The 24,828-nt window shown below is 37.2% G+C and overlaps 1 protein-coding gene across 5 annotated transcripts in view; it reads left to right on the top strand.

Annotated features, from left to right (window-relative positions):
* Positions 1-24,828, top strand: part of ITPR2 (inositol 1,4,5-trisphosphate receptor type 2) — a 525,086-nt gene that overhangs the window by 417,565 nt on the left and 82,693 nt on the right. For all 5 annotated transcript variants that reach the window (XM_066264976.1, XM_066264974.1, XM_066264967.1 and 2 more), the window contains 4 exons: positions 3,842-3,949; positions 9,814-10,006; positions 13,115-13,240; positions 21,060-21,235. In XM_066264976.1, coding sequence (XP_066121073.1) covers positions 3,842-3,949; positions 9,814-10,006; positions 13,115-13,240; positions 21,060-21,235 — 603 coding nt within the window. The remainder of the gene's footprint in view (positions 1-3,841; positions 3,950-9,813; positions 10,007-13,114; positions 13,241-21,059; positions 21,236-24,828) is intronic.

The raw sequence follows: 24,828 nt of genomic DNA, 5'->3' as shown, positions 1-24,828 counted from the left end.
TGTGTGTAATCATGAAAGAAAGTATCGTTTTAAATGTTTAAACATGTGAAGGAAATCCTAGCCATTTTAAATGCCTTTTAGGGTGCTGCTTGTCTACAGTAAGACAAGACGAATGTAGGATCATCTCTCTAAGGCCGTAGGAAAGAGAGAAGACTGATGTGTTTCTGGAAAGCAGAATAATATACTCAATAGAAATTATATGTATAGATTATCACTATTAACTATGTCACATAAAGCAGCATTTTGGCTTCTTAAAATAATTATAGTAATTTCTGATACTGTAAAGTGACTGTAAAGAAGTAAAATCTTTTAAATAGTCAATATATAAGAAACTATTCAAGTTAATGTCTCACCTTAGATTTAAGAGTTGCAATATTTGCATTCAGTGCACTAAACAAATATATATTGAGCTTCTACTCTGTGCCAGAAACTGGTCTAAGTCTTGGAAATATAGCAGTGAACAAAACAGGTGAAAAATCTATGTTCTCTTATGAATAAGTTTACTGTTTTATAGAGGGAGATAGTTAATAAAGAGATCGATCATAAAATATGGTATGTCAGATCATAGCATGCTACGGGGAAAAATAAAGCAGGAAATGATGTTAGCTGTGTTAGAGGAGATGAGTGAGTGGATCATGTAAAGCACGGTTATTGATTGGACTATTAATATAAGAATGGTGCCCTGAAACAGGTGAGGAAGCAAGCCATGTGAGTATCTAGAGGAAGAGAATCCAGGCAAAGAGAACCACGACCACATCGTTCACGAGAGGGAAACATGCTTCTCCTGTTGAAGGAATGGGTAGTCAGGAGCACAATGTGGCTAGGACTGTGGGGACGGGTCTAGGAGAAGAGTTGAGGAACATAGCAGGGCCAGATTTCATAGTCCTTACTGGCCCTGGTTAAGACTTGGCTCTACCGCTAAATGAGGTAGCAGCCTTTAGAGGGTTTTGATCAGAAGAGGCATGATCTGATCAGAAGGATAACTCTGGCTCCTGTGTGAAGGTTAGACACTGGAGGACAAGGATGGAGGGGACCAGGTAAAGGCTACTGCAGTACTCCCGGTGGCTCTGACCAGAGCAGTGGTGGAAGTATGAGGAGCAGTTTGATGATAGACATATGGGTATACCTAACTCCCGGTTATTATTGATCAATCAGTGCTCCCTGCATTTTGGCAATAAGCTCCATTTCAGGTATATCAACTCTGACTGACCCTTGCTAAACAGCACTTACTCTTAACTCTTCTAATACCTCAACTCTAACACATTAGAAGCTACAATTCACTGATTGTACCACCTTTTCATTATCCCTCTTGGCTTTATTCCTTTCCTTATTCAGCTTAGATTCCATGGCCCCTTTTAAATTCCTTGCATGGAAGGAACCAGAGAACTGAACCTTTCTGGAGAAAAACACACAGACGTGCTTACTAGCCTCATTCACTGGCCCCACAAACATGTTACTGCCCCTCGTTAGGTGAGTTTGTTTCTCCTAAGGCAAGCCTTTCGTTTCTATACTAGACCATTCCTTTCTTACCTAGTCAAGATGTTGCTCTAGCAAACATTTCCCTCTCTTAAAAATCAAACACACCTGATATACTCATCTTTAAAAAAAAACAAAAAAAACACTCCCTTACACCTTATCCATTTCTCTTTCTTGGCTGCCCAGCAATACTTTTTAAGAGTTGTCTCTGCTCATTTTTTTTTTTTAATTTTTTTCTCTTCTCACTCTTGTTTAAACTTACTGCATAGGCTTTGGTGCCCATCACTCTTTAGAACTTCTACTGTCAAGGTTACCAGTGACCTCCAAGCCGCTAAACCCAATGACCATTTCTCAGTCCTTATTTGATTTGACTGTCAGCAGCATCTGACACAAGGGATTACTACCTCCCTCCTGAAGTTCTTTCTTTCTTTAGTTGCCATGGCACCTGATTTCACTGGTTTTGTTTCTACTCACTGGCCCAATTTTCTCAGTCTTCTTTGATGATGCCTCTCATCTTCCTAACCTGTACGGGAGATTGTTGGTTCTCTTTCCTCCATGTAAGCTCACTTCTAGGTGATCTCATTGAAGCTCATGATGTCGGATTGAAGCCATGTACTGATGACCCAGCTCTGGCCTCTGCACTGAACTCTTGAAAACACACACAGCGGTCTGCTGGCCATCTCCTTCTGGATGGTGTCTATCGCTTCCTGTGTCCAGAACCGAAGTCCTGATTGTCTCCTTGTAAACATGCTCCTCCTGCATTTGTTTGTACATGGCTTTCTAAACTTGAGTTTTTCAGGTTAATAATTTTGGAGTCATCCCTAACTCCTCTCTTTCTCTCCTGCCCAGATTCAGTCTGTAAACAAATTAGGCCAGTTTTACCTTCAAGAACTAGACCTTAAAACATATGCTAATGTTCTTAAATGACTGTAGTCATTTTATTTTGAAATGCAGTTAGAGTTTTGAAAGCACTTACAAGTCACAAGTTAAATGACTACAGTTTGTATAAATTCACATTTAGTAAAAAACAAAATGTAAATATAAAACAGGAAGTAGTTTTTGAGTGATTTATAAATATTCCTGAAAGTCAATTCTAAAATAATAGTCTCAAAAATGATTCTCTGTAGAGCAGCGTCAATGGAATGAATATTTAATTTACCAAACTATCACTATTACAAAGATAATGTTTATTTGGTTATGTAGGTTCTAGATTATTATTTAAAATTTATCTCCATTCTTTATAATGACAACTTGAATCAACATACTAGGAATTATACAAAGACTTATTTATTGCTCTGTAATGTTGATAAAATACTGACTCTGGAACTACACTGTTATCACAGACAAGTCCCTCAGGTGCTCTGTGCATTAGTGTCCTCATCTTTAAGAAGGGAATAATAAGAATGCCTACCCAGGATTTCTTGGTAGGATCAAATGAGATCATGTACCTACGTGTTTAGGGTAGTTCCTGACACAGAGTGAGAAATAGGAGCTGTGCCACGAGTAAATGAATTCTTTGTTTCTAGAAGCACTCAGGGAACTTGAGGCTTTAAGCAGAATATCTAAAAGGTTAAAGGCATTTCAAGGTTTCAGGAATTGTTAAGATAACCGTAAAATTGACAGTGAGGGCAATATGTTTTAGTTATCTATAAAGTGAGAGAATTAGCCAACAAATGCCAGAGACATTCAAATGAGAAAGATTACTTCTACTAATAGTGATTTATAATTTATGGTGATATTTTTGTTTTTTAAATGCAGTTTCAATTATAATAAAACTGAGATATGTACCCATACAGTGTCAATTTTGATGTATGAACATGTAGAAGTATAGTTCAAGTACAAACTGCTAATGTACAACTTTGATTAGATGCCCTAAGAGAAACTTCTGAAATACACATATCTATTTATGTGTCTACAGGAAGCTGCTGTTCATATTGGTACTGCACGCACTGGACTGTAGCACTGTTGAACAAGTGGTTTTACATGTGCATATAGTTTAAATTTATTACAGCGGATGTCAATTATATATCACTGGGATTTCCTTTTTCTTGGCACAATTAATTATACATTTCTAGAAGATATAAATTTAATCAACAGATAATAATTGAGCACCTACTCCGGACAAGACATAATTTTCTCGTGAAACGAATATATTTCCAAATAAAAATATAAAATTGATGTAGTAATAGCTAATCCTTGTGATTTTATTTTTTAGGGCTATCAAATAGATGTGATTTCCTAAAATGTAATCAATTGCCATTAACCAAGAACTGTGCAGCTATGTGTACAAAGGGATAATTTCAAAGTTTGTCTCCAAGAAAGGGAGGAAAAGATCTAAAACATTTTTTTCCTCTTTTCCTTCTAGTTGGCCCGTCACAATAAGTCATTACAGCAGATGCTCAAACCAGGGTCAGACTCAGATGATGGAGATGAAGCCTTAAAGTACTACGCCCACCACACCGCACAGATTGAGGTAACGATCCAGTGTTTCTTGAAAGGAACCCACTGTGAAGATAGATTTACTTTTTATTTCAGACTGTTTTCATAACTGTTTCCTAGAACAACAGAATTGATATAAACTGTAAAATTATGTATGGAAAGATGAAATAGGAATAGTCTATAAAAATTTGAAGTGCACATTTTTCAAAGTTGTCTTTATTTTTCTGACCAGTACTATATTTAAGACTTCTTTTGTAAGTAATAAGGTAAGTTTTGTTCTGGGGGGTTTTTTTGGTGTTTTTTTTTTGTTTGTTTTTTGTCATGGAAGCAATCATTGCAGAGCAGTAATATTTTAAGGAAAAGATTATTATAATAGAAGCTATTATTAAAGAAAAGGTTTCTTTTAAAAATCTATAGAAGACTTATTAAAATAGAGATCTCTGGCTGACCAGGTGGTGGTCCAATGGATAGAGCATCAATCTGGGATGCTGAGGACCCAGGTTTGAAACCCTGAGGTTGCTGGCTTGAGCACAGGCTTACCAGCTTGAGCATGGGGTCGATGGAGTTGCTGGCTTGAGTGTGAGATCATAGACATGACCCCATGGTCACTGGCTTGAGCCTAAATGTCTCTGGCTTGAAGCCCAAGCTCACTGGCTTAAGCAAGGGATCACTGGCTCAGCTGTAGCCCCCCCCCCCAACCCCATCAAGGCACATCTGAGAAATCAATTAATGAACAACTAAAATGCCACAATGAGTTTATGCTTCTCCTCTCTCCCCCTTTCTGTCTGTCCCTGTCTTTCTCTTTTTCTCTTAAAAAAATAAAATAAAATAGAGCTCTTTGTTTTTTAAAAAGTATTCAAAAGTATAAGAAATACAGATGACACTAATATAGTTTTTATATCCATGACATAAACTTGGAATGGTTTAATAGTTCCCATTTTTATTTTTTTATTTTTTAAAACGGCTTTGTTTTATTATTATTTTTTTATTTATTCATTTTTTTAGAGAGGAGAGAGAGAGAGAGGAGAGAGAGACAGAGAGAGAGAAGGGGGCGGAGCTGGAAGCATCAATTCCCATATGTGCCTTGACCAGGCAAGCCCAGGGTTTCGAACCGGTGACCTCAGCATTTCCAGGTCGACACTTTATCCACTGCGCCACCACAGGTCAGGCAATAGTTCCCATTTTTAGTATGCAACAACTAACCCCTCCCACCTCCCAAAAAAAGACATTGTTTAATGGCCGGTGGCAGTTCAGGAGGTGTGGATTAACAAAGACTTTATAAGTGTTTATGAGACCCATCTAGCTGTCTTCTACTAGCTGTGGTATCATTTTGATAGTAGTTGCAGAACTAATCAGGCAGAAGTGAGTAGAGTAGTTGACGCTTGTCACTCGTAATTTAAATTCATGCGTTCATTCACTTGGGCAGATACATTTTAGTTTTCAGCAGAGTGTATTACCTGCATCACTGCTGTTAACTCTCAAGATATATAATCACCTTCCTTATTGTTTACTCTTGCCAAACCTTTGAATAATGAGCATTATTATCTTGTGTCAAAATGGATCTCTTGTTAACATTTTTTTTTCTTTCTTTTTTTTTTCTTTTTTCTGAAGCTGGAAACAGGGAGAGACAGTCAGACAGACTCCCGCATGTGCCCGACCGGGATCCACCCGGCATGCCCACCAGGGGCTACGCTCTGCCGCAACCAGAGCCACTCTAGTGCCTGGGGCAGAGGCCAAGGAGCCATCCCCAGCGCCCGGGCCATCTTTGCTACAATGGAGCCTTGGCTGCGGGAGGGGAAGAGAGAGACAGAGAGGAAGGGGGGGTAGAGAAGCAAATGGGCGCTTCTCCTATGTGCCCTGGCCGGGAATCCAACCCGGGTCCCCCGCACGCCAGGCCGACGCTCTACCGCTGAGCCAACCAGCCAGGACTTTGTTAACATTTTTAAACAATAACAGAGCCTGACCTGTGGTGGCGCAGTGGATAAAGCATCGTCCTGGAAATGCTGAGGTCGCTGGTTCAAAACCCTGGGCTTGCCTGGTCAAGGCACACATGGGAGTTGATTCTTCCTGCTCCTCCCCCCTTCTCTCTGTCTCTCTCCTCTCTAAACAATGAATAAATAAAAATTAAATAAATAAATAAATAAATAAACAATAACAGTATTGTAGTTTTTGTGGGAGACTTGACCTAGTGGAAACCATGAGCTGAAGCAGCAGCAAAACATGTGTACTGCATCAGGTGCTTCGGAACTGGGAGGCTGACAAAGTGAGGCAGCTGGAGAAATTGATACAAAAAGATCATCAAACCACTAAGGTTCTGAAGAAGGTCCCAAGAACCAAAATACAAATCTAGGTGATTAGAAGAGATCAGGAATATAGCAGGTGCAGTAGGTAAGCCACAGGTGGGGATTGGGTTAATTAATAACTGTGTGTGAAAGATGGAGGCTGCTGTTGAAGTTGGACTTTTATTGGTTTCCCAGTGTTGAGGGAAGATTTAGCTGGAAACTCATAAATTCAGTAAATATCTACTGAGCATTTACTCTCTACAAATTCTCATGCTCAAAGATGACCACATCTGACCTGCTCAGAGAGGCCGCCCCTCCTTTCTTGATTAAACTCCTGCAGCAGTTTGATTATTCTGTTAGTGTAACATGTAACATTGCTTCTTCTGTGTCACTTGTCCCCTATGTGTTGCAGGGACTGGCCTTGATTATCTTTGTATTTTCAAAACTGAATACTGTGTATGGGATATAACCACAATAATGAATATTGTTGAAAATAATAGTTTGTCCGTAAATTATAGACTCAAAGATCCTGAGAAATAGGAAGGACCCTGTGAATTATTTCAGGAGGGAACGGATCCAATTTGGAACTCTGATAATTAGGGGAAAAAATATCGTGGATAAAGAGTGCCCACTTTAATGTGTACCCACTGTTCAGAGTATTTGCTCCCCTGTCAACATGATGGCTTGGCTCTAGCATTGGAAGAATCATTATGATTACTAAACTACAAGCTCCTAGGTCAGGGCTTATGTTGGTTTTCACTTGGAGTTTCCCAGAGCTCCCCAACTAAGAACTAAGTAAGCATTTGTTGAATAAATGTACTGGAAAAAAAAAAAGATTTATCTTTGGCTTTTGACAGTTAACACATTTTTCTTTTCTTCAGTAATCCCATCAGTTTCTCCATGCCCTTTGTAAAATGTATCAAGAGCCAGAATCAAACATAACATATCATAAAGGGGCTGAATAGCTGGGTTCATAATAATCAAGACACTATTTCTTAAATGCACCCTGAGATTTTTTTTGTAATCATTTGACATTGTTGGAGCATCTAAACCTTCCTGTCCTCTCCCCACATGGTTGCTTATCATACTAAGTGGGACCAATTCTTCATTTGTGAAACTGATTTTTAAAACCTATGTTCAGGATTTGTTACTTACCACCAGTAAATTTCATCTTGTTTGTTTCATGATAGTATTCTATCTTGAATATAAGTATGTAGTTTGCAAATATATCATTTAGGATAACTTCAGTTACAAAAACAGAATACTAGACTGACTGTTGCTTACATAAAAATATTTGGTTCTCCCCTAGAATGGGAAGTCTGGAGATACCAGTAGTTCTAGAATTGATTTAGTGACTCAGTAATGTCTTCAAACATGCAGGCCTTTCCCATTTTTCTGCGAGGTCTTCTTTATTCCGCTGGTGATATCTCACCTCATAGTTGTAAGATGGCTACCAAAGTTTTAGGCATCATTCCCTTACACTACATTTTGTTCTAAGCAGGAAAAAAGGATACAGGCAAAAAAAAAAAAAAAAAGTACCTTTGTGTTAGGTATTTGGTTTTTTGTTATTATTTTGTTTGCCTCAAAGGCTTTCTCCCTTTTCAGGAAACAAAGTATTTCCTGGAAGCTACCAACCCCCCTCTGACCCCAGGGTATTTCTCCTTATGTCTCATTTTTCAGAGCTAGGCCGCATGCTCACCAACATATCACTCAATGACAAAAGGAAATAGACTCTTGTGGCTTAGACCAGTCTTGATTCTTGAAGCTTGGGCAGAGTCTATAAATAGGAAACTTGAGATTTGGTCTGCACAGACCCTTGTCATATAGTAAAGGTATATGGAAATATTCAGCCTGTTTTTTCAATCTAACATTAAATTGTCACAAATACCAAATAAGAGAAGATCAATATAATGAATATTTATACGTATATAGGCATATGCTAGAATGGATATTATACCTACAGAATTGGATTTTGCCATGAATAAGAAAACATTTTTTTATTTATTCATTTTAGAGAGGGGGAGAGAGAGGGAGAGAGGGAGAGAGAGAGAGAGAGAGAGAGAGAGAAAGGAGGGAGGAGCAGGAAGCATCAACTCCTATATGTGCCTTGACCAGACAAGTGCAGGGTTTCAAACCAGCGACCTCAGCATTTCAGGTCAATGCTTTATCCACTGTGCCACTACAGGTCAGGCAAGAAAACATTTTTTATTTATTTATGATTTTAATTTGTGTTTACATAGATTCAAGTGTCCCACAGAATATATCTCCCCCCACCCCCCAATGTCTTCCCCCCTTCCCTCCAGGATTTGCTGTCCTGGTCTGTATAATGCTGTGATATATATATATATATATAATTTTTAATTTCATTAACCTCTTTCCCTTCTCTGATCCCATCTTCTCTTCTACTTTCCCTCTGTCCGCTTTCCCTCTGGTTCCTTTGATCCCGCCTCTGCCTCTATTCCGTTGCTCAATTTATATTGTTTATTGGATTTCTCAAATGAGTGTGGTCATATGGTATTTATCTTTCTCTGCCTGGCTTATTTCACTTAGCCTAATAGTTTCCAGGTCTATCCATGTTGTCGCAAAAGGTAAGATTTCCTTCTTTTTCATAGTCCCATAGTATTCCATTGTGTATATGTACCACTGCTTTTTAATCCACTCGTCCAGTGACGGGCAATTGGGCTGTTTCCAGATCTTGGCTATTGTGAACAATGCTGCAATAAACATGGGGATGCATATCTTCTTTTGAATCAGTGTTTTGGTGTTCTTAAGATATATTCCTAAACATGGGGTAGCTGTATCAAAAGGCAGTTCCATTTTTAATTTTTTGAGGAATCTTCATACTGTTTTCCACAGTGGCTGCACCAGTCTGCATTCCCACCAGCAGTGCAGGAGGGTTCCCTTTTCTCCACACCCTCTCCAGCACTTATTGTGTGTTGTTTTGTTGACGAGTGCCATTTTGACAGGTGTGAGGTGATATCTCATTGTGGTTTTAATTTGCATTTCTCTAATGATTAGTGATGTTGAACATTTTTTCATATGATGATATGATACTGTATATAGAAAACCCTAAAGTCTCAGTCAAAAAAGTACTGGACCTGATAAATGAATTCAGCAAGGTGGCAGGATATAAAATCAATATTAAGAAAACATTTTAATGATATAAAGCACCTTTCTCTGATGTCATGTTGAGTATGTCACTTGTTTTCAAAAAGCCCTTTTTAGGAAGAACAAGCTAAGAACAAGATACAAATATACCAAGTGCTGGGTTTAAGGTGACTAGCCAATCACTTGCTAATTAAAACCTTTTTAATTCTGTCTTATGCTTCATAAAAATAAAAATGGGTTTAACGTTACTCCAGAACGAATAAAGATTTTGGCTTTTGTTATTTACAACATAGTATAGTATTTATCATACTTTATTCATTAATTTCTCTAACTTAAAAAGAGAAAATGTGAAGTCGTACAGTAGAGGACTACCTTGGATACTTAAAGCTAACTTTTCTTCATTATCTAAATTCATAAAATATCATTAATAAACTTGTGCCACAAAGCAAAAAATACACTAAGACTGAGGTGGCTAAAGGCTAAAACACATGTAAATTCATGTTTTCAGATTGTTCGGCATGACAGAACCATGGAGCAGATAGTTTTCCCTGTCCCCAATATATGTGAATACCTCACACGCGAGTCCAAGTGCCGTGTGTTCAACACGACCGAACGGGATGAGCAAGGGAGCAAAGTGAATGACTTTTTCCAGCAAACAGAAGACCTCTACAATGAAATGAAGTGGCAGAAGAAAATCAGGAGTAAGTACAGTAAACTCAGATGGTGAATTTGGGGGCCTAAGGGTAGATAAATTGGCACTTTGGGAGTCATGACTCTGTTCATTTAAATTGGTGTTTAATTTCTTGCCGTCTGATGTTACTGAAATCACTGAGAGACTTAAGTGTAAGCTCAGTCTCTACCACTGGAGCCAAGACACCTGCAGCTCAATGAAAACAGAAATCTCTGACTAATGAGATTGTCTTTTAGTGCTGATCCTATAGTTTTATAGATATGAAATACACGGTTGCAGCTGTCTGTTTCAACTGTTGACCAGCTGCGAGTTTGAAGTCCCTGAAGAGGCCCTGCCTGGCTCTGACCGTCAGTGACTGGGGTGCAGAGACCGGCACGGCATGCTCATCCTCCCTGGTCCTTGGTCTTAGGAGGAAGTAGATTTTGAACGTCGTTCTTTCTTTCCACATATCTTCACATCATATATCAAACTAAAATTTCCTGATACGTCTATTCAAACAGAAATGGCGTCTTTTTAAAGTTAAAAATGAGCATAATGCAGTTCCCATGACTTATTTCTCTGGCTTCAAGTCTATTTGGAAATACTCAACTTTAAAATTTTTTTTGAATTTTAAGTTTAAAATTAAACTTAATTTTTCCAGGTAAGTAGTATTGTGATCTTTTAACAAAAATTGCTAGGAAGCAACTCTTGAGGAGGTCTTTTCTGTCTTTGGGGGAAGTTCTCCAAACCAGCAGGCGTGTGTTCTCAACCCCTCTATTCAGTATTGCATCATCGTTTTAGTTTTCTAGGAGTTTTAATGATTGTAGTCACTGAATTTGAGTGAAGCTTGAAACACACCATCTTTGAAAATAAGATGGTGGCAGTGTTGTCAGGCTTCTCTAGCAGAATATTTGGGGAAAAAATAAAGAAATTGCTCTCCCTTACATTTTATTTTACTATGTAGAATCTTACAGAATTCAGAGAAAAGTTTTGGTAGAATACAAACGAAGACTCGATATTTTTATTTGGAACATTTGACAAACACATGTTTTTACCCTCAACAAAAGATAAATTGAGTAAATGAACTGGTGTCTGTGGAGTCAGTGCTTTTTTGCATAAATATTTTGTCATTTAGCAAACCAAATCTTAAGATAACTTCCAGTGTATGTTTAACTTTCAAAAAATTGAAAGCACCTTGTTGTGAGGTTTTAGACAGAATCAAATTCATTTTATGGATTTATTAGTACCATATATACATCAACATATTCTAATTTTATCTTAATATTCTGCTTTTTAAAATGAGAACTCCTGCCTGACCAGGCGGTGGCACAGTGGATAGAGCATCAGACTGGGATGTGGAGGACCCATGTTTGAGACCCCGAGGTCGCCAGCTTGAGTGCAGACTCATCTGGTTTGAGCAAGGCTCACCAGCTTGAGCCCAAGGTCGCTGGCTTGAGCAAGGGGTTACTTGGTCTGCTGTAGCCCCATGGTCAAGGTACATACGAGAAAGCAATCAAAGAACAACTAAGGAGCCACAACAAAGAATTGATGCTTCTCATCTCTCCCTTCCTGTTAGTCTGTCCCTATCTGTCCTTCTCTCTGTCTCTCTCTGTCTCTGTCACATACACACACACACAAAAAGAGAACTTCTAATTCAAGAGTGATGAAGATGCAGATGTCTACAATTTATAATACATTAGTCAACTTAATGCCGTAGCTAACCATAGCCCATTCCAGTATTGAAATGCTCCATTCCAAGGGAAGAAGATAGTATGTACCAAAGTGTAATACAGTTTATAAGTAAGCAACAGACCCTAGAGACTGGAATTCACAGAAAACAATTTTAAAAGTTTTTAAGTTTCATTTGAAAATTGATGTGTTTTTCCCCCCCTCAGTGAATTCTGTTTTAACTTAGAGAATGGGCAAGACTTGAGGATGTCATGTGGTCAAATTTATAAGCAGTTCATATTTGCTCAATTACTTAGGAGTGGTAGAAAGAACAAATTAAAAAAAAATGTTTTTCCATTGATTTGAGGGGAAAAGGCAGAGGGAGAGAGAAGCATCAACCTTTTCTACTTAGTTGTCCCATTTAGTTGTGCACTCATTGGTTGCTTCTCATGTGTGCCCTGACTCGGGATTGAACCTGTGACCTTGGCATGCTGGGACAACACTATCTACTGAACAGCCTGGCCAGAGCCAAGAACCGATTTTTGGTTAATGTAAATTATATTCAGTAAATACATTTGTATTTCCTTTCTAGTGACAAATACAGAGTTCCCTTTTTGAAAATATTCAGCAAAATCTGTGTCACTTGTTGGTAGTTCTTATTGTATCTTTCATTTCTGGTTTGCAAACCCAACAAGCTCTTAGCAAAATGGATGTTTAAAACTTAGATAATATTATAGTATGACCTGTGATGGCACAGTGGATAAAGTGTCGACCTGGAATGCTGAGGTCACCGGTTCAAAACCCTGGGCTTGCCTGGTCAAGGCACATATGGGAGTTGATGTTTCCTGCTCTCTCTCTCTCTCTCTCTCACTTCTCTAAAATGAATTTTAAAAAAACTTAAAATAATATTATATACCACTAGTTCCCAGGAAGTGGTACTGTGCTGTGCTGTTAAGTTTCAGAGTTTCAGGTCACTGTCTCTGCGTCATAGGAATGTTCTTTAGAAGGATGGATATCTGTACCAGGGTTTTGGATTTTTTATTTGACTTTAAGGCATTGCAGTGGCACAAATGATCAGTTTTGCTTAATCACATAGCAATGTATACCATTCCATTAAAAAGGGCCACAAGCAGCTGTCAAACTGTCTTTTTCCTAATCTGCTCTCGGGATATATTAGAGAGAATTATTACAGAATCACCCTTTCTGTCTACCTTCAACAATTCCAAAATCACACACCCTTCCACAGTGGTTTAGGTGTGAGTTGACTAAAGGATAAAGAAAGAATCAAAGAGAAAATTCCTTTATGGTCTTGATTATAACTTTCTACAATAAGTCATAGTAAGTGTTTTACTTCAGTATGCTTCATACTAGTTTACCAAAGTGCACTTAGTAAAATGTTACTTGAGTAGGGCTGATGTGTGGAAGCCCAAGTTTATTTTTCCGTTCTGTCCCTGCACATCTTCCCTGCTAGATAACCCTGCACTGTTCTGGTTCTCGAGGCACATCTCTCTGTGGGGGAGCATCTCCTTCAACCTGGCTGTGTTCATCAACTTAGCTGTTGCTCTCTTCTACCCTTTCGGGGACGATGGAGATGAAGGCAAGTGCTTGTCTTTCTTTAAATGAGAAATATTTTTTAAAGTTCTAAAATGTTACTCTTAAAGCATTTCTTACCTATTTAGAGCTTCAAAAATAATGATTTAACTCTTGTTAAATAGATTTTTCTATATTCATTGAAAGTGGAGAATTATAGGGAGAATAGGCAGAAAACTATGATCAATAAAATGTTATTCTGCAGAAAGCTTGAAGAATTATTATCTCTACCTATTATTACTGAAAGCATTTTTATACTGTATTATCTCAATTATATAAATATGTGGGAGAATTAAGGGTTTATGCCAAAATATTCATTGTGAATACTTTTAAATTGTGGAATTTCTATGTTACTCTCTTCTCTTTGCTTTCTGTCTTGTCTAAGGTTTCTATAATGAGCATACATGAAATCTGAAAAAGAATTTAAATGTATAAGACAGTGTAAAAGAGAATACATGATAATAGAGAATATCTCAGATCTCAGAGTCAAAATTTAACCCTTGTTTCCAGATGAGGGCTTCTCTACATGAATGATTGACTATGAAATTAGTATTATTAAGCTAATAATACATGAGGTTTTACAAAAGCAAAGACAAGAGAAGCGATCTCATTTTAAGTGAAGTCGGAAATACAGGAGAAATATTCTAAAGAGTGGAACTTTAGAAAGTAAGTTTTGTTTAAGTTTGACAAAATGAATGGGAAACTTTGGTCCTGGCTTGGGATGCAATCAGGCAAATATGTTTGGGATGTAAGTAGAAAGAATGGCTTTAAGGAAACGATGAGAGATATCAGCAAGTAATAACCAGAAGGTGTTTGTGTATGTCATCTGTTCATAAGATTATTGTGAGAATTTAAGAAGATGTTAGGAGCAAAGCATTTAAACGGTGTCTGGTAAGTATTCCGTAAAACTTAGTTGTTGTTGATATTATTACCAGATGAATGTTTAATACTTACAAAGGGAAGCCTAATGAGAGGGATGGTATGATGACAGCAACAGGTATTTAAATCGATTGCAGGTTAACTGGAAGTGAGCAGAAAAGGAGATAAGAGCCCAGGAGTAATTTGCTATTTTAAAGGTCTATTAAGATAACAGATATCAAAGCCCTAACATTTAGGTATAATAATTATGAATAAAGTTTGACCTTTTGGAAGGCATGTCACTGCTAAAGAAAAAGAATATTTGACAATGGAGTGGATGTGTGAGTTAAAAAGCAATGAAAAACATGGCAACTATCTGACTCATTGTGGGGAAGGTGCAGATAGGACAGGAAGTGGAGACAGCTTTCTCTGCACTGGGTCTAGTCTCATTTAGTACTGAGAGTGCTCTTGGCATAGGGTACTGTGATCCTGTAAGGAGAGAAGTCCAGCTTGAAATGACAAATTAGAATCATTTGCACACAGAATGCTAAGAGTACATTATAGAAGCATAAAGTCTTATATATAGAAGCAATTCTGAAAATTATCTAACATCAAACCCTCATTTGACAGATAAAGAGATGGAGGCCCAGAGAGGCTAAAAAATGGCAGATTGCAGAGTAGAATGTTCAGCCTTTGGTTCTAGTCCAGGACTTTTCTACATGGATGACAGGGTTGGAAGCATAACAGGAAGATAACAAATCTTCATACACAACATAATTTTCCCTGAGTTCCATTTCATAATATCTCTTACTTGACTACCAGAGCCAATGGATGGAGCCTTTGCTGCCACCTGTTGAACATGAACTAAAATGGTGATGGGTAGTTCCATCTCCCTACACATCTACTCTACTCATTCAGGAGAAAGTCGAGTATCTGATACATTTTTGATAGTTACCTAACTAATAACATAATAGTAATTTTGATAATAATAACAGCAGCTGATGATATTTACCAGTTAGATTGGCTTGACCAGTAGTCAGCAGAGCCAAATATCAACAGTACAATGATTGAAATTTCTTTTGAGAGCCAAATTTTTTAAACTTAAACTATATAGGTAGGTACATTCCTTATCAAGGTAGTGCCTGCACGTGGTATTTTGTGGAAGAGCCACACTCAAGGGGCCAAAGAGCCGCAAATGGCTTGCAAGCTGCAGTTTGCCGACCTGGGGCTTAGGCAAAAGGCTAAGCACTTCACATACATAATTTTATTTAATCTTGCAATTCTGACAGTTCTGCAAATGGGTACTTTGCCCTTATGGATAAAGAATCTGAAGCTTAGGAACAATTTCCCAATAATTTGTGAGTGGAGTCCAAAATAAGTATTTTTAGTATGCTCCCAAGGTTTTGCTGATACAACTGGTCCTTAAATAGGAACTTAAAACCACACATATAGTAGGGTTTAAAGTAAGGCTCCAGCCTCAGAAAGCAACGACTAATTAAAACAAGACTAGATACCGTGGTGATTTGTCATCAGGTGCAGATGCAGACTTTACTCTTCAAAAAGGACTGAACAGAGGTTAACAGTAGTCATCAAGGTGGAGGTTCAACCTTTGGTATCTGGGTGTGAGGATGGTGCTGAGCAGGAAGGGAAGGGCTGAGCTGCTATTTTGGCGGTATAGAATCCCAAAGTTATGGTTAGGGTAATCTGACTAGAATTCTAGATGAGTTATTGAATCATAACTCAATGAATAAGGTTAAAATTTCAGTACAGATTAGCTGAGTTTCTAACCTTCAGTTGTATACCATGCATAGCTAGGAAGACTGAGGAAACACATTTAGGATTGGTAAATACACTTGGCCCCCAGAACTAGCTAGCGGGGAAAATTCAGTGCTGCATATGCGTGTTTTCTACGGCCACATTTTGTAAGACACGGCCTCGATGATTACGTGTCAGGAGCAATGTGAGACAGACAACTTAAAGATGAATTAAGTCCTAAAAAAATTACATAAGATAATGGGGACATGTCAAAGAACCAGGCATCCAAACTGAAAAGTCTCTCAGTAGCCAAATTGGGAAATTTTGAGAAAAAGAATAAATGTTGACATTAATACATAGTAACTCATAGAATAAAATAAAAATCCAGTTGTCCATATTGATAGAAGAAAAAACTATTCCTTTTAATGGTATTCCAATTTATAAATGTAGAAGGAATAAGGGAATTAGAATATCACCATTTGTCAAACAGCACAGAATCATTGATGGATTCTAAAATTAATGTGTTAGATGAAAAATATAATAAGTAGGATATTGACATAGTCTTAAAGCAGCAGTTCTCATCCGATGGCTTTAGGCGACCCCTGTGTTTTGGTCGTTCGACCCTCGCCGGGGTTGCGACCCACAGGTTGAGAACCGCTGTCTTAAAGTATTTCTCCACAACAAATTTATTAATTACTGAAGAAAGACTAGTAACCTTAAGGTGGAGAAAGTTCACACCTTAAGGTGTGAACTTTGGACACATCATGCAAAGGCATGGTTCTTTGGAAAATACAACATTGCTAGGAAAAATAGAATACAGCAGGAAAGAAGATGATAGGTTAATTACATAAAAGAAGCCATAGGCATGAGTCTGCAGGAGCTGAGTCCATGTGTACATACTTATTCGTGTTTCCAGGAGTTGGAGTTGGCTCGACAACATGTAACACACACATACCAAATTAAAAGAAGCTAAAAAGATGACAACTAAATGCAATGTGTGATCCTGTCCAGAAAAAGAACATCAATTGAGCAATTGATTAACTTTGAATAAGGTCTAAAGATGAGATAAAATTGGTATTGCATTAATTTTCTGATACTGAGTATTGTAATATGATTATGTAAGTTGTTGACATTTGGGGAATCTAGGTGAAGAGTAATATAAGAATTTTGTATTATATTTGCAATTGTTTCGTAAGTCTGAAATGAAAGTTTAAAAAAATAAACATGAGTAGTTCATCTGACCCTGAGGACCCTGGGCTCTAGATATAGAAGTTGATCATGAAATCACCTCGGGAATCCTGGACCAGAACCAACCCCAGACCCTCACACAAGCTGCTCCAGAGTCACTGAGGGCCATGAGGACCGCGGAGCTGGCAGAGGGTTGGGCTGTGCATGCTCTGCAAGCATGTTTCCCAGCCTGATTACACCTGAGCTGCTGGGAATTGCTTGTGCCAGCTATCTGGTTCACGCTTGTGTTCTTATATTAACTGAGAGCATAGTATCTCCCTTCAGTAATTATAGGGAGACTCTTGAGGGAAGGTGATTCTCAGAGGATCATCTTGTAGGGCACCCACCCTCCCGCCCATGTGCACATCGTCTACTTTCACTGCCAGGCTTCCAGGGGCTCTGTTCTCATTTGTTCAGGAATCCAGGCCTCATTTGTATGGTGGTAGGTATTGGTTTAATTCTTTTTTTTTCTGCCTAATTTGGTCAGTTGGTTTATTTGTTAACATATGTTCCTCTGAAAAAGAAATCTGTGCTGAGGTTGAGCTATGAGCTAAGCTGGTGTGGCTGGAGCAGCAGCTGGTGATGCTAGTGGATCTCCTAGCTGTCATTCAGAAGTTGAGCGTTGTCATGCCAACCATGCCCAGCCCAGTTTGACAAAGGCCGACTAGTGAGTGGACTAAATTGCTGTCAGGGAAATTTCTTGTATTCAGATAGCATAAGACTGAAAAAAATATATATCATGTTCAAATGTTGGGTAAGGTTCTTTTTCCCTCAAGTGCTTTGTGTTAAAGAAAGTAAGGTTGTCAAGGTGATTTTGATGCATTCAACTCAACGGCCATTTGATGGAATGTGGCTATGTCCACGCACTGTGGTAGGTCCTAGAGATACAAAGGTTGTTAAAGCTGCCCTTGTCTTCTTCCAGAAGCTCGTGGTCTAGTTAAGGAATGAAGAAAGGAAGAAAGCACAGTAGTAAGACCACCTATGGGTTTATGGATGGATGTCTACTTTAGTTGCACCGAGATGGAGGAAACAGAAGTCTTATGAGCCTGTGTGGGAGGCAGAGGATCAGAGAGATGGGGAAATAAGAGGCAGCATGTTCTATGCAGCAAGCTATGAACAAGTCAGTGTGAGGTAGACAGACATTTCCATTATGTGAATTGAATGAGGTCTCTAACTTTGCTATTTGAATTTTCTTTTTAGAGGAAAAACTATAGTTTTTAAGATTTAAAAATGTATTGAATGAATTCTAATTTTTTTTCATTATAAAAGCAACACATGCTCATTATAGAAAATTGATACAAATATAAATTATTAAGTAGAGAAAACAGTTCCTCTTTCTACCCAATATTGAGTATAAATTGTTTTTCACAATCTGTACTATATTCTTTAGGGTTTGTCAGAGGATTTTGATTTTTTAAATTTTTTTTAGCGTTAAATCTTTAGCTAGAAACCAACATGGTTATTCTTACAAAATATAATTATTGTCAATGGATAATGTAAATTAATGGTAATTTTACATAACTTCTAAGTTTATTTATTCATTCATAATTACATATTTAGCATTCAAATATGTTCAAGTTACCATGCTAGATGTTATGTGAGTTCTTTCTCCAAAGGGTTCAAATGCCCAGTGTTAACTGCATGGTTACAATTTCTTGTTTAATCCAAAGGACATCTTAGCAAGTCAGATACTGTCTGAGAAGCGTAGTCAAAATGTGGTTAACTGACCAGGAATTAATGGCAATGCACCATATAACTATCAGTGTCAAAGTGAGACTTTAACAATAACAGTATCATACCAAGTCATTTCTTATAAATTATATTCAAGTCCAGTGACTGGCTAAAAGTTGTTAAATGTGTAAAGATGTGGGCAGTTTCGGTAAATTGAAGAGTGAAGTTTTACAATTTGGGAAATTTATAACTGGAGATTTATTAATAGTTACTTAAAATGAGCTCACAGATATTTTTGGTTTATTCATTCAGTCAACAGATATTTGTTAGTGCATGGTCAGGCACAATGATAGACCCCAAAATGGTCCTCATCCTTACAGAGCTCTGTTTTTGATGGTGTCCTGATAAGCATGAGAGGAAGTTGAAGGCATTATTCTCTCCATGGCTCTTTGAGATCTGTGAAGTCAGGGCATTTGGTAGTCAGGCTATGTTGTGTAGACACAGAGAGATTCCAAGCCAATATCATAATAAATGTGACCCAGTTGGTAAGTGTTGCCAGAGGATAGGAATTGAAGGTAATTTCCAGAGCAGTTTACCCCTTTTCTCTCTCCATTTCCCAGATAATCTCATCCGATCATAAATTTGGTGAAGGAGCAGATCAGATCTCTCCACCCCAACCTTCCTTCATCATGGCTTGCTTTAATAGCTGACATAAGAACAAACATTGCAAAAATAAACACGTCTAAACCAATGCTGTTTGCTATCTGATGTTTTGTTTTGTTTTTAATGTCTAACAGGGTTTTCCTATCTACTTTTGATCTTTTAGTACTCATTATGAATTTAAAGGCTTACACAGAATTCATTATAAGGATCCAGATAATTGGATGTGTTTGATGATAATACAAGATCCCTGCACACCACAGACCTTGTGGTGTTTTGTACCCAGAAGTTAATTATAGAAAAAATGAAAAGAGGTGTGGCCAAAAGAAATAACTAGTAAAAAATCTTCATTTTGTTATTTCCCTTGGACTTGATTATCCTTTCCACACATGTTTGAGGTTTCAGTGCTGGGTCTAATCAGCCCAAGAATGTTGCCCCTTAATTGACTTCTGTAAATCCAGCACCACATGATGTTCAGAGGGGAAATTCCTGAATCTACTTTCAGTGTAAATATCAATGAATCATACTTCTTTTTAAAGGAAATATGTATATATATATAGTTTTGGAATTTTTCGGAAGTGAGAAGCGGGGAAGGCAGAGAGACAGACTCCTGCATAGCCCAACTGGGATCCACCCGGCATGTCCACCAGGGGGCGATGCTTGGCCCCTTTAGGGTGTTGCTCCACTGCAGTCAGAGCCATTCTAGCGCCTGGGGCAGAGGCCAAGGAGCCATCCCCAGCGCCCGGGCCATCTTTGCTCCAATGGAGCCTTGGCTGCGGGAGGGGAAGAGAGAGACAGAGAGGAAGGAGAGGGGGAAGGGTGGAGAAGCAGATGGGCACTTCTCCTGTGTTCCCTGGCTGGGAATTGAAACCAGGACTTCCACACGCCTTGCCTACACTCTACTGCTGAGCCAACCGGCCAGGGCTAAAGGAAATATATTTTTAAACCTTCTTTAGGGGGGCAATTTTGAAAGAAACTTTGTAATAAGAGTTTATTTTTAGAACATTTGGAAGTTTTATTTCTAATTATTTAAATAACTCAACAATTCTTTAAAGAAGTTGAGTCAGCCTTTAAGCACACACACTTACGTGTATTCATGTACATTCATATTCATACACACACACGCACACACGTGTTTTAACTCTCAAACCTGTGTCTATTAAAGACTGGATATTCTACATTGTGAATTCTTTAGAGAAATCTATAATATAGAATCTTGATAATAATAGACCAAGACAAAGTATGAGTTCAGTGGAAAAATATGAGATTTCACATGATTTAGCTGTACATTTAATGGTCATTAATCATAACTTTTGAATTAAGGTTCCCGAGTGGGATACCTCCATGAAAAGTATTTAGCATCCATAATTCCTGTAGGAGACAAAGATGAACTCTCAGACTTAATGGAAGGAGCATAACTAGGGAATATGTAAGCAGCCAGAATTAATCACTGACTTTCTGGAAAGAAATATAATGAGTAATGTGTTCAAAGGCCTTTCCTCTAAATATTCAGTGTGTAGATAGAGTAAGGTGTTTTGAAGTTTAGTGTCCTGTGGCTTGACTTGCTATATGTGTTATATAAAATAGAGCATGAAATCTTTTAACATGTTCTAGATATGTTCTTAGTAAAAATAAACTTTGTCCACATTTTACAGGTACACTTTCCCCACTGTTCTCAGTTCTTCTGTGGATAGCAGTTGCGATTTGCACATCTATGCTGTTTTTCTTCTCCAAGCCTGTGGGAATTCGGCCATTTCTTGTGTCAGTAATGCTCAGATCGATATACACAATAGGTCTGGGGCCTACATTAATACTTCTTGGTGCAGCCAATGTAAGTATTTTGCTTTGCACTGCCATAGATTAATTAAAAGTGTACTAAATACAGACAACTATGTGCATTAATTCATGTGTACGCGGTGAATTCTAATTTATTGTGAATCCGAATTTAACCGGAGTTTAATTTGTACATTTTTATTTCAAGAGAAAGATGAAAATGACAAGTAAAATTTGATATTTTATGGAGCATTTGGGGCCTGACCCAATTCCTCAATCAATTTAATCCAATCCAATTTCATTCCTTCTGCCTCCTATACCTGAAGCTATTGACAAGAATGACTTTGAGCCACTGTTAACATTGTAAAGAGACTTCTAAATCATCTAAGAAAGATTAAATTCTATTCAGTAGAAATTTGGGACTGCATATCTCTTATAAAATGACCAAGGAAAAAGGGTTGCTATATGAGAAACTGTAAAATTGGACTCTTTTTATGTGAACAAAACCTATAAACTTGTGAAAGGCTTAAATGCGATTAATATTTTTTTTTACTAAATTTTAAAGTACTAGAACAAAGAGAGCACATTTCAAAACTTAAGTTAGGTAAGTTTAGAATAAGTAAACTGAACTACTGTTTCAAATAATAGCAATTGTACCCAAGAGAAAATTTTAAAGACACTAGACAGCTTTCTGTGTGGGAGCTACAGAGGAGTATTGAGAAAAGACAAATCATCAGGCTGATGAAAGAACACATGGCAGGTAAACAAATAGATATTGCTAATATGTCTGAGGAATACCTGAAGCACTTTTTATATCTCTTTACTCTTACTGGGTTTCTAGCATAATGTCTTACATTCTGATCATCTGTATGTTAGCCTTATCTCCACTACTACAAGGATAATGATTGATCATTCAATGGGTGGAGCATCATTGATACTAACAAATATATCTTAAATAAATTAGCTAATGAGTATATGGATGAATGAGGGAAAGATTATTTTTGTATTATACATTTACAGTGCCTTGCACATAAAATATATGGCAAATATTTATTGAAAATGAATACATTAAATAGCCAAACTTTTGAGAATTATAAAGCTGGGTTAGTATGGCCAATTCTATGCTTCTAACCCTTATTATATTATACTTCTTCAAAAATTAGATAGGATGTATATTAGCCCCTAGCTAGCTAGAACATTCAGTCAACCAAGTTACCAATTATTTCTCAATCATTGTTGATAAAAGAAAGTGTACTACACATACAAAGATCTATCAGCATAGAATTCTATAAAACATCAAATATATTATTCTATAAGTTGCTTGAAGGAAGAGGTTGCCACATTCATAGATACAATCCTGCCCTCCTTGCTCCCTCCCAACTCCCATTTTATTTTTCACTGTAATACCTGGCACTTAAACAGTCAAAAATTGTTCACATGAACTGAACTTATACTTTCAGTACTTTGTAAATAAGCTACTTTTGCAATATTGCCAATAAGGCTAATTGAGGAATCTTCAGAGATTAATCTGAATTTTTATAAACCTATTAGAGTGTTCAGCTTATTATTTTTTCTTTAAAAATGCCGTGAATATTGAGCCAAATTATTAGAAGAACCAAATAATATTTATAGACCAGTAACTGGTCCTCAGTGAGGCGGTAATCCAAGTGAGAAAATCCAAGTTTTATAAAGTGAGATGATAACTAGAGTTGGGCCAAAACAAACAGACGTTTATTGGGCCTCTGTTACATAACAGGCACTGAAAATACCGAGAGGGAGAATGTGAGCTTCTTGCCATCCAGAAGCTTCAAGCCCAGGATGTAAAGAGATGAGAAATGGTTACTGAATGTCTACTGGGGGAACCAAAAATATTTAGAGTATTTTTCTTTTTCCCTTCAGGGGACAGGATAAAAACATAACTTCTCCCTGGTTTGATGAGTCTAGTTCCACCGTTAGAAATGACTATTCGTATTAGGAACAAATTTTATACTTGGTTCTCTTGGTAAGAAGTAATATACATGGAGAGGTAGCTTTATTATTAATTATATGAATAGGTAGGCACTCTAATAGCCTTCCTAACATAAAACACCCATTTACACAGCCTCCAAATGATACATTATGATCTGCCAGTCCAGAGCTTTTTATCCAAAGGAAATAATCAACTTAGATTTGGGACAGATTAAATGAACTACATGTAATTTTATATTGTAGATATTTATAAAAGTTTTTATTTATAGTCTTGATATCATATAGATTAATAATTCTAGCAAATAATTATTTACCTTAGTATTTAACATAAGCTCATTACAAAACAATTTATAGTTTAGCATTTCCCAGGAAGCAGGGGAAATAATAAATGAAAACATAAATCAATCATGTTGTGTGTCTTAGGTTTTATATATTTAGTAACTTAATTTGCACTTGAAAGTGTGCATTGTGTAACAGGTGGAAACTTGAGATGCTAAAATTATTGGTATTAGAAACAGGAAAAACAAAAGGAAGGATCTACATGACAGGTGAGCCTTGATGAGCATCAGAGTTCTAGACGCCAGGCAAGCCACCAAGCCTCTGAGGTGCATTCTCCTCTCAGTGAAATGAAGACATTAAAACCAATGTCACCCCAATAAATTCAGTTAAAAAATTAAAAACAGGCCTGACCTGTGGTGGCGCAGTGAATAAAGCGTCGACCTGGAAATGCTGAGGTCACCGGTTCAAAGCCCTGGGCTTGCCTGGTCAAGGCACATATGGGAGTTGATGCTTCCTGCTCCTCCCCCCTTCTCTCTCTCTCTCTCTTTCCTCTCTAAAATGAATAAATAAAAAAATATATATAAAAAAATTAAAAACAGAAAGCCTATCCAGTCCTCACCAGGTTGTTGAGATCAGTTGAGAAGATTACTGTGAAGATGAAAAGAACAATAACAGCAATAATGATACCATAAAAATAAAGTCTAGTATAGTATCTATTTACTAAGCCCCTAATACGTGAAGTACAATTTAATTGTAAAATATTGCTGTGGTGATTATAAAAATGTTTGTATTTTGGTTCACAGAGAGTTGTTTCTGGACTTGATGTCTTTCACAGTGTTGAACAAATGCAGAAAGTCCCTTTTTTGGAAAAAGAGTCAAGTGGGAGGAAAGAGTTATTATTGGTTTCTATTTGTTATTGTATTTCTCTACTTGTTTCTAAAAGTTGGAGTTTTTTTAAATTGCCACTAGTTTCTCTGCTTTGCGACAGTATTTGAGATGTTTCAAAAGATTCCAATTTTACTCTGTTATGAAGTATATCTTATAACCCAGTATAGTTTTCTTTGCAACCTCTACATTGCATTTTTAGTTATTGGTAATGGGAATTAATATATTATTTTGGCAAATGTAAACACACATTTTTAAAATTTGGGCTCACTTAATTTTTTTATGTCACACAAATTATTTGTCAATCTCACTTTAATAAGATAATATTTCCAGTCATATGGATGTTACAGAATTTGTTTAACATTCCATTAATTTGTTTTGTTTCTATTTTTAGATATTTTTAGTAATGAATAATAATTCAGTAAATATTTGTGAAAGATCTTTTACTGTCTTCTAAATACTTGTTACGTACAGTGCTTTTTCATTTACAGAAATATCTGGAAATAGGTAATTTATGTA

The sequence above is a fragment of the Saccopteryx bilineata genome, chromosome 1 (genome assembly GCF_036850765.1).
Source record: "Saccopteryx bilineata isolate mSacBil1 chromosome 1, mSacBil1_pri_phased_curated, whole genome shotgun sequence".
Classification (NCBI taxonomy): domain Eukaryota; kingdom Metazoa; phylum Chordata; class Mammalia; order Chiroptera; family Emballonuridae; genus Saccopteryx; species Saccopteryx bilineata.
This window is presented reverse-complemented; position numbering and strand designations above follow the sequence as displayed.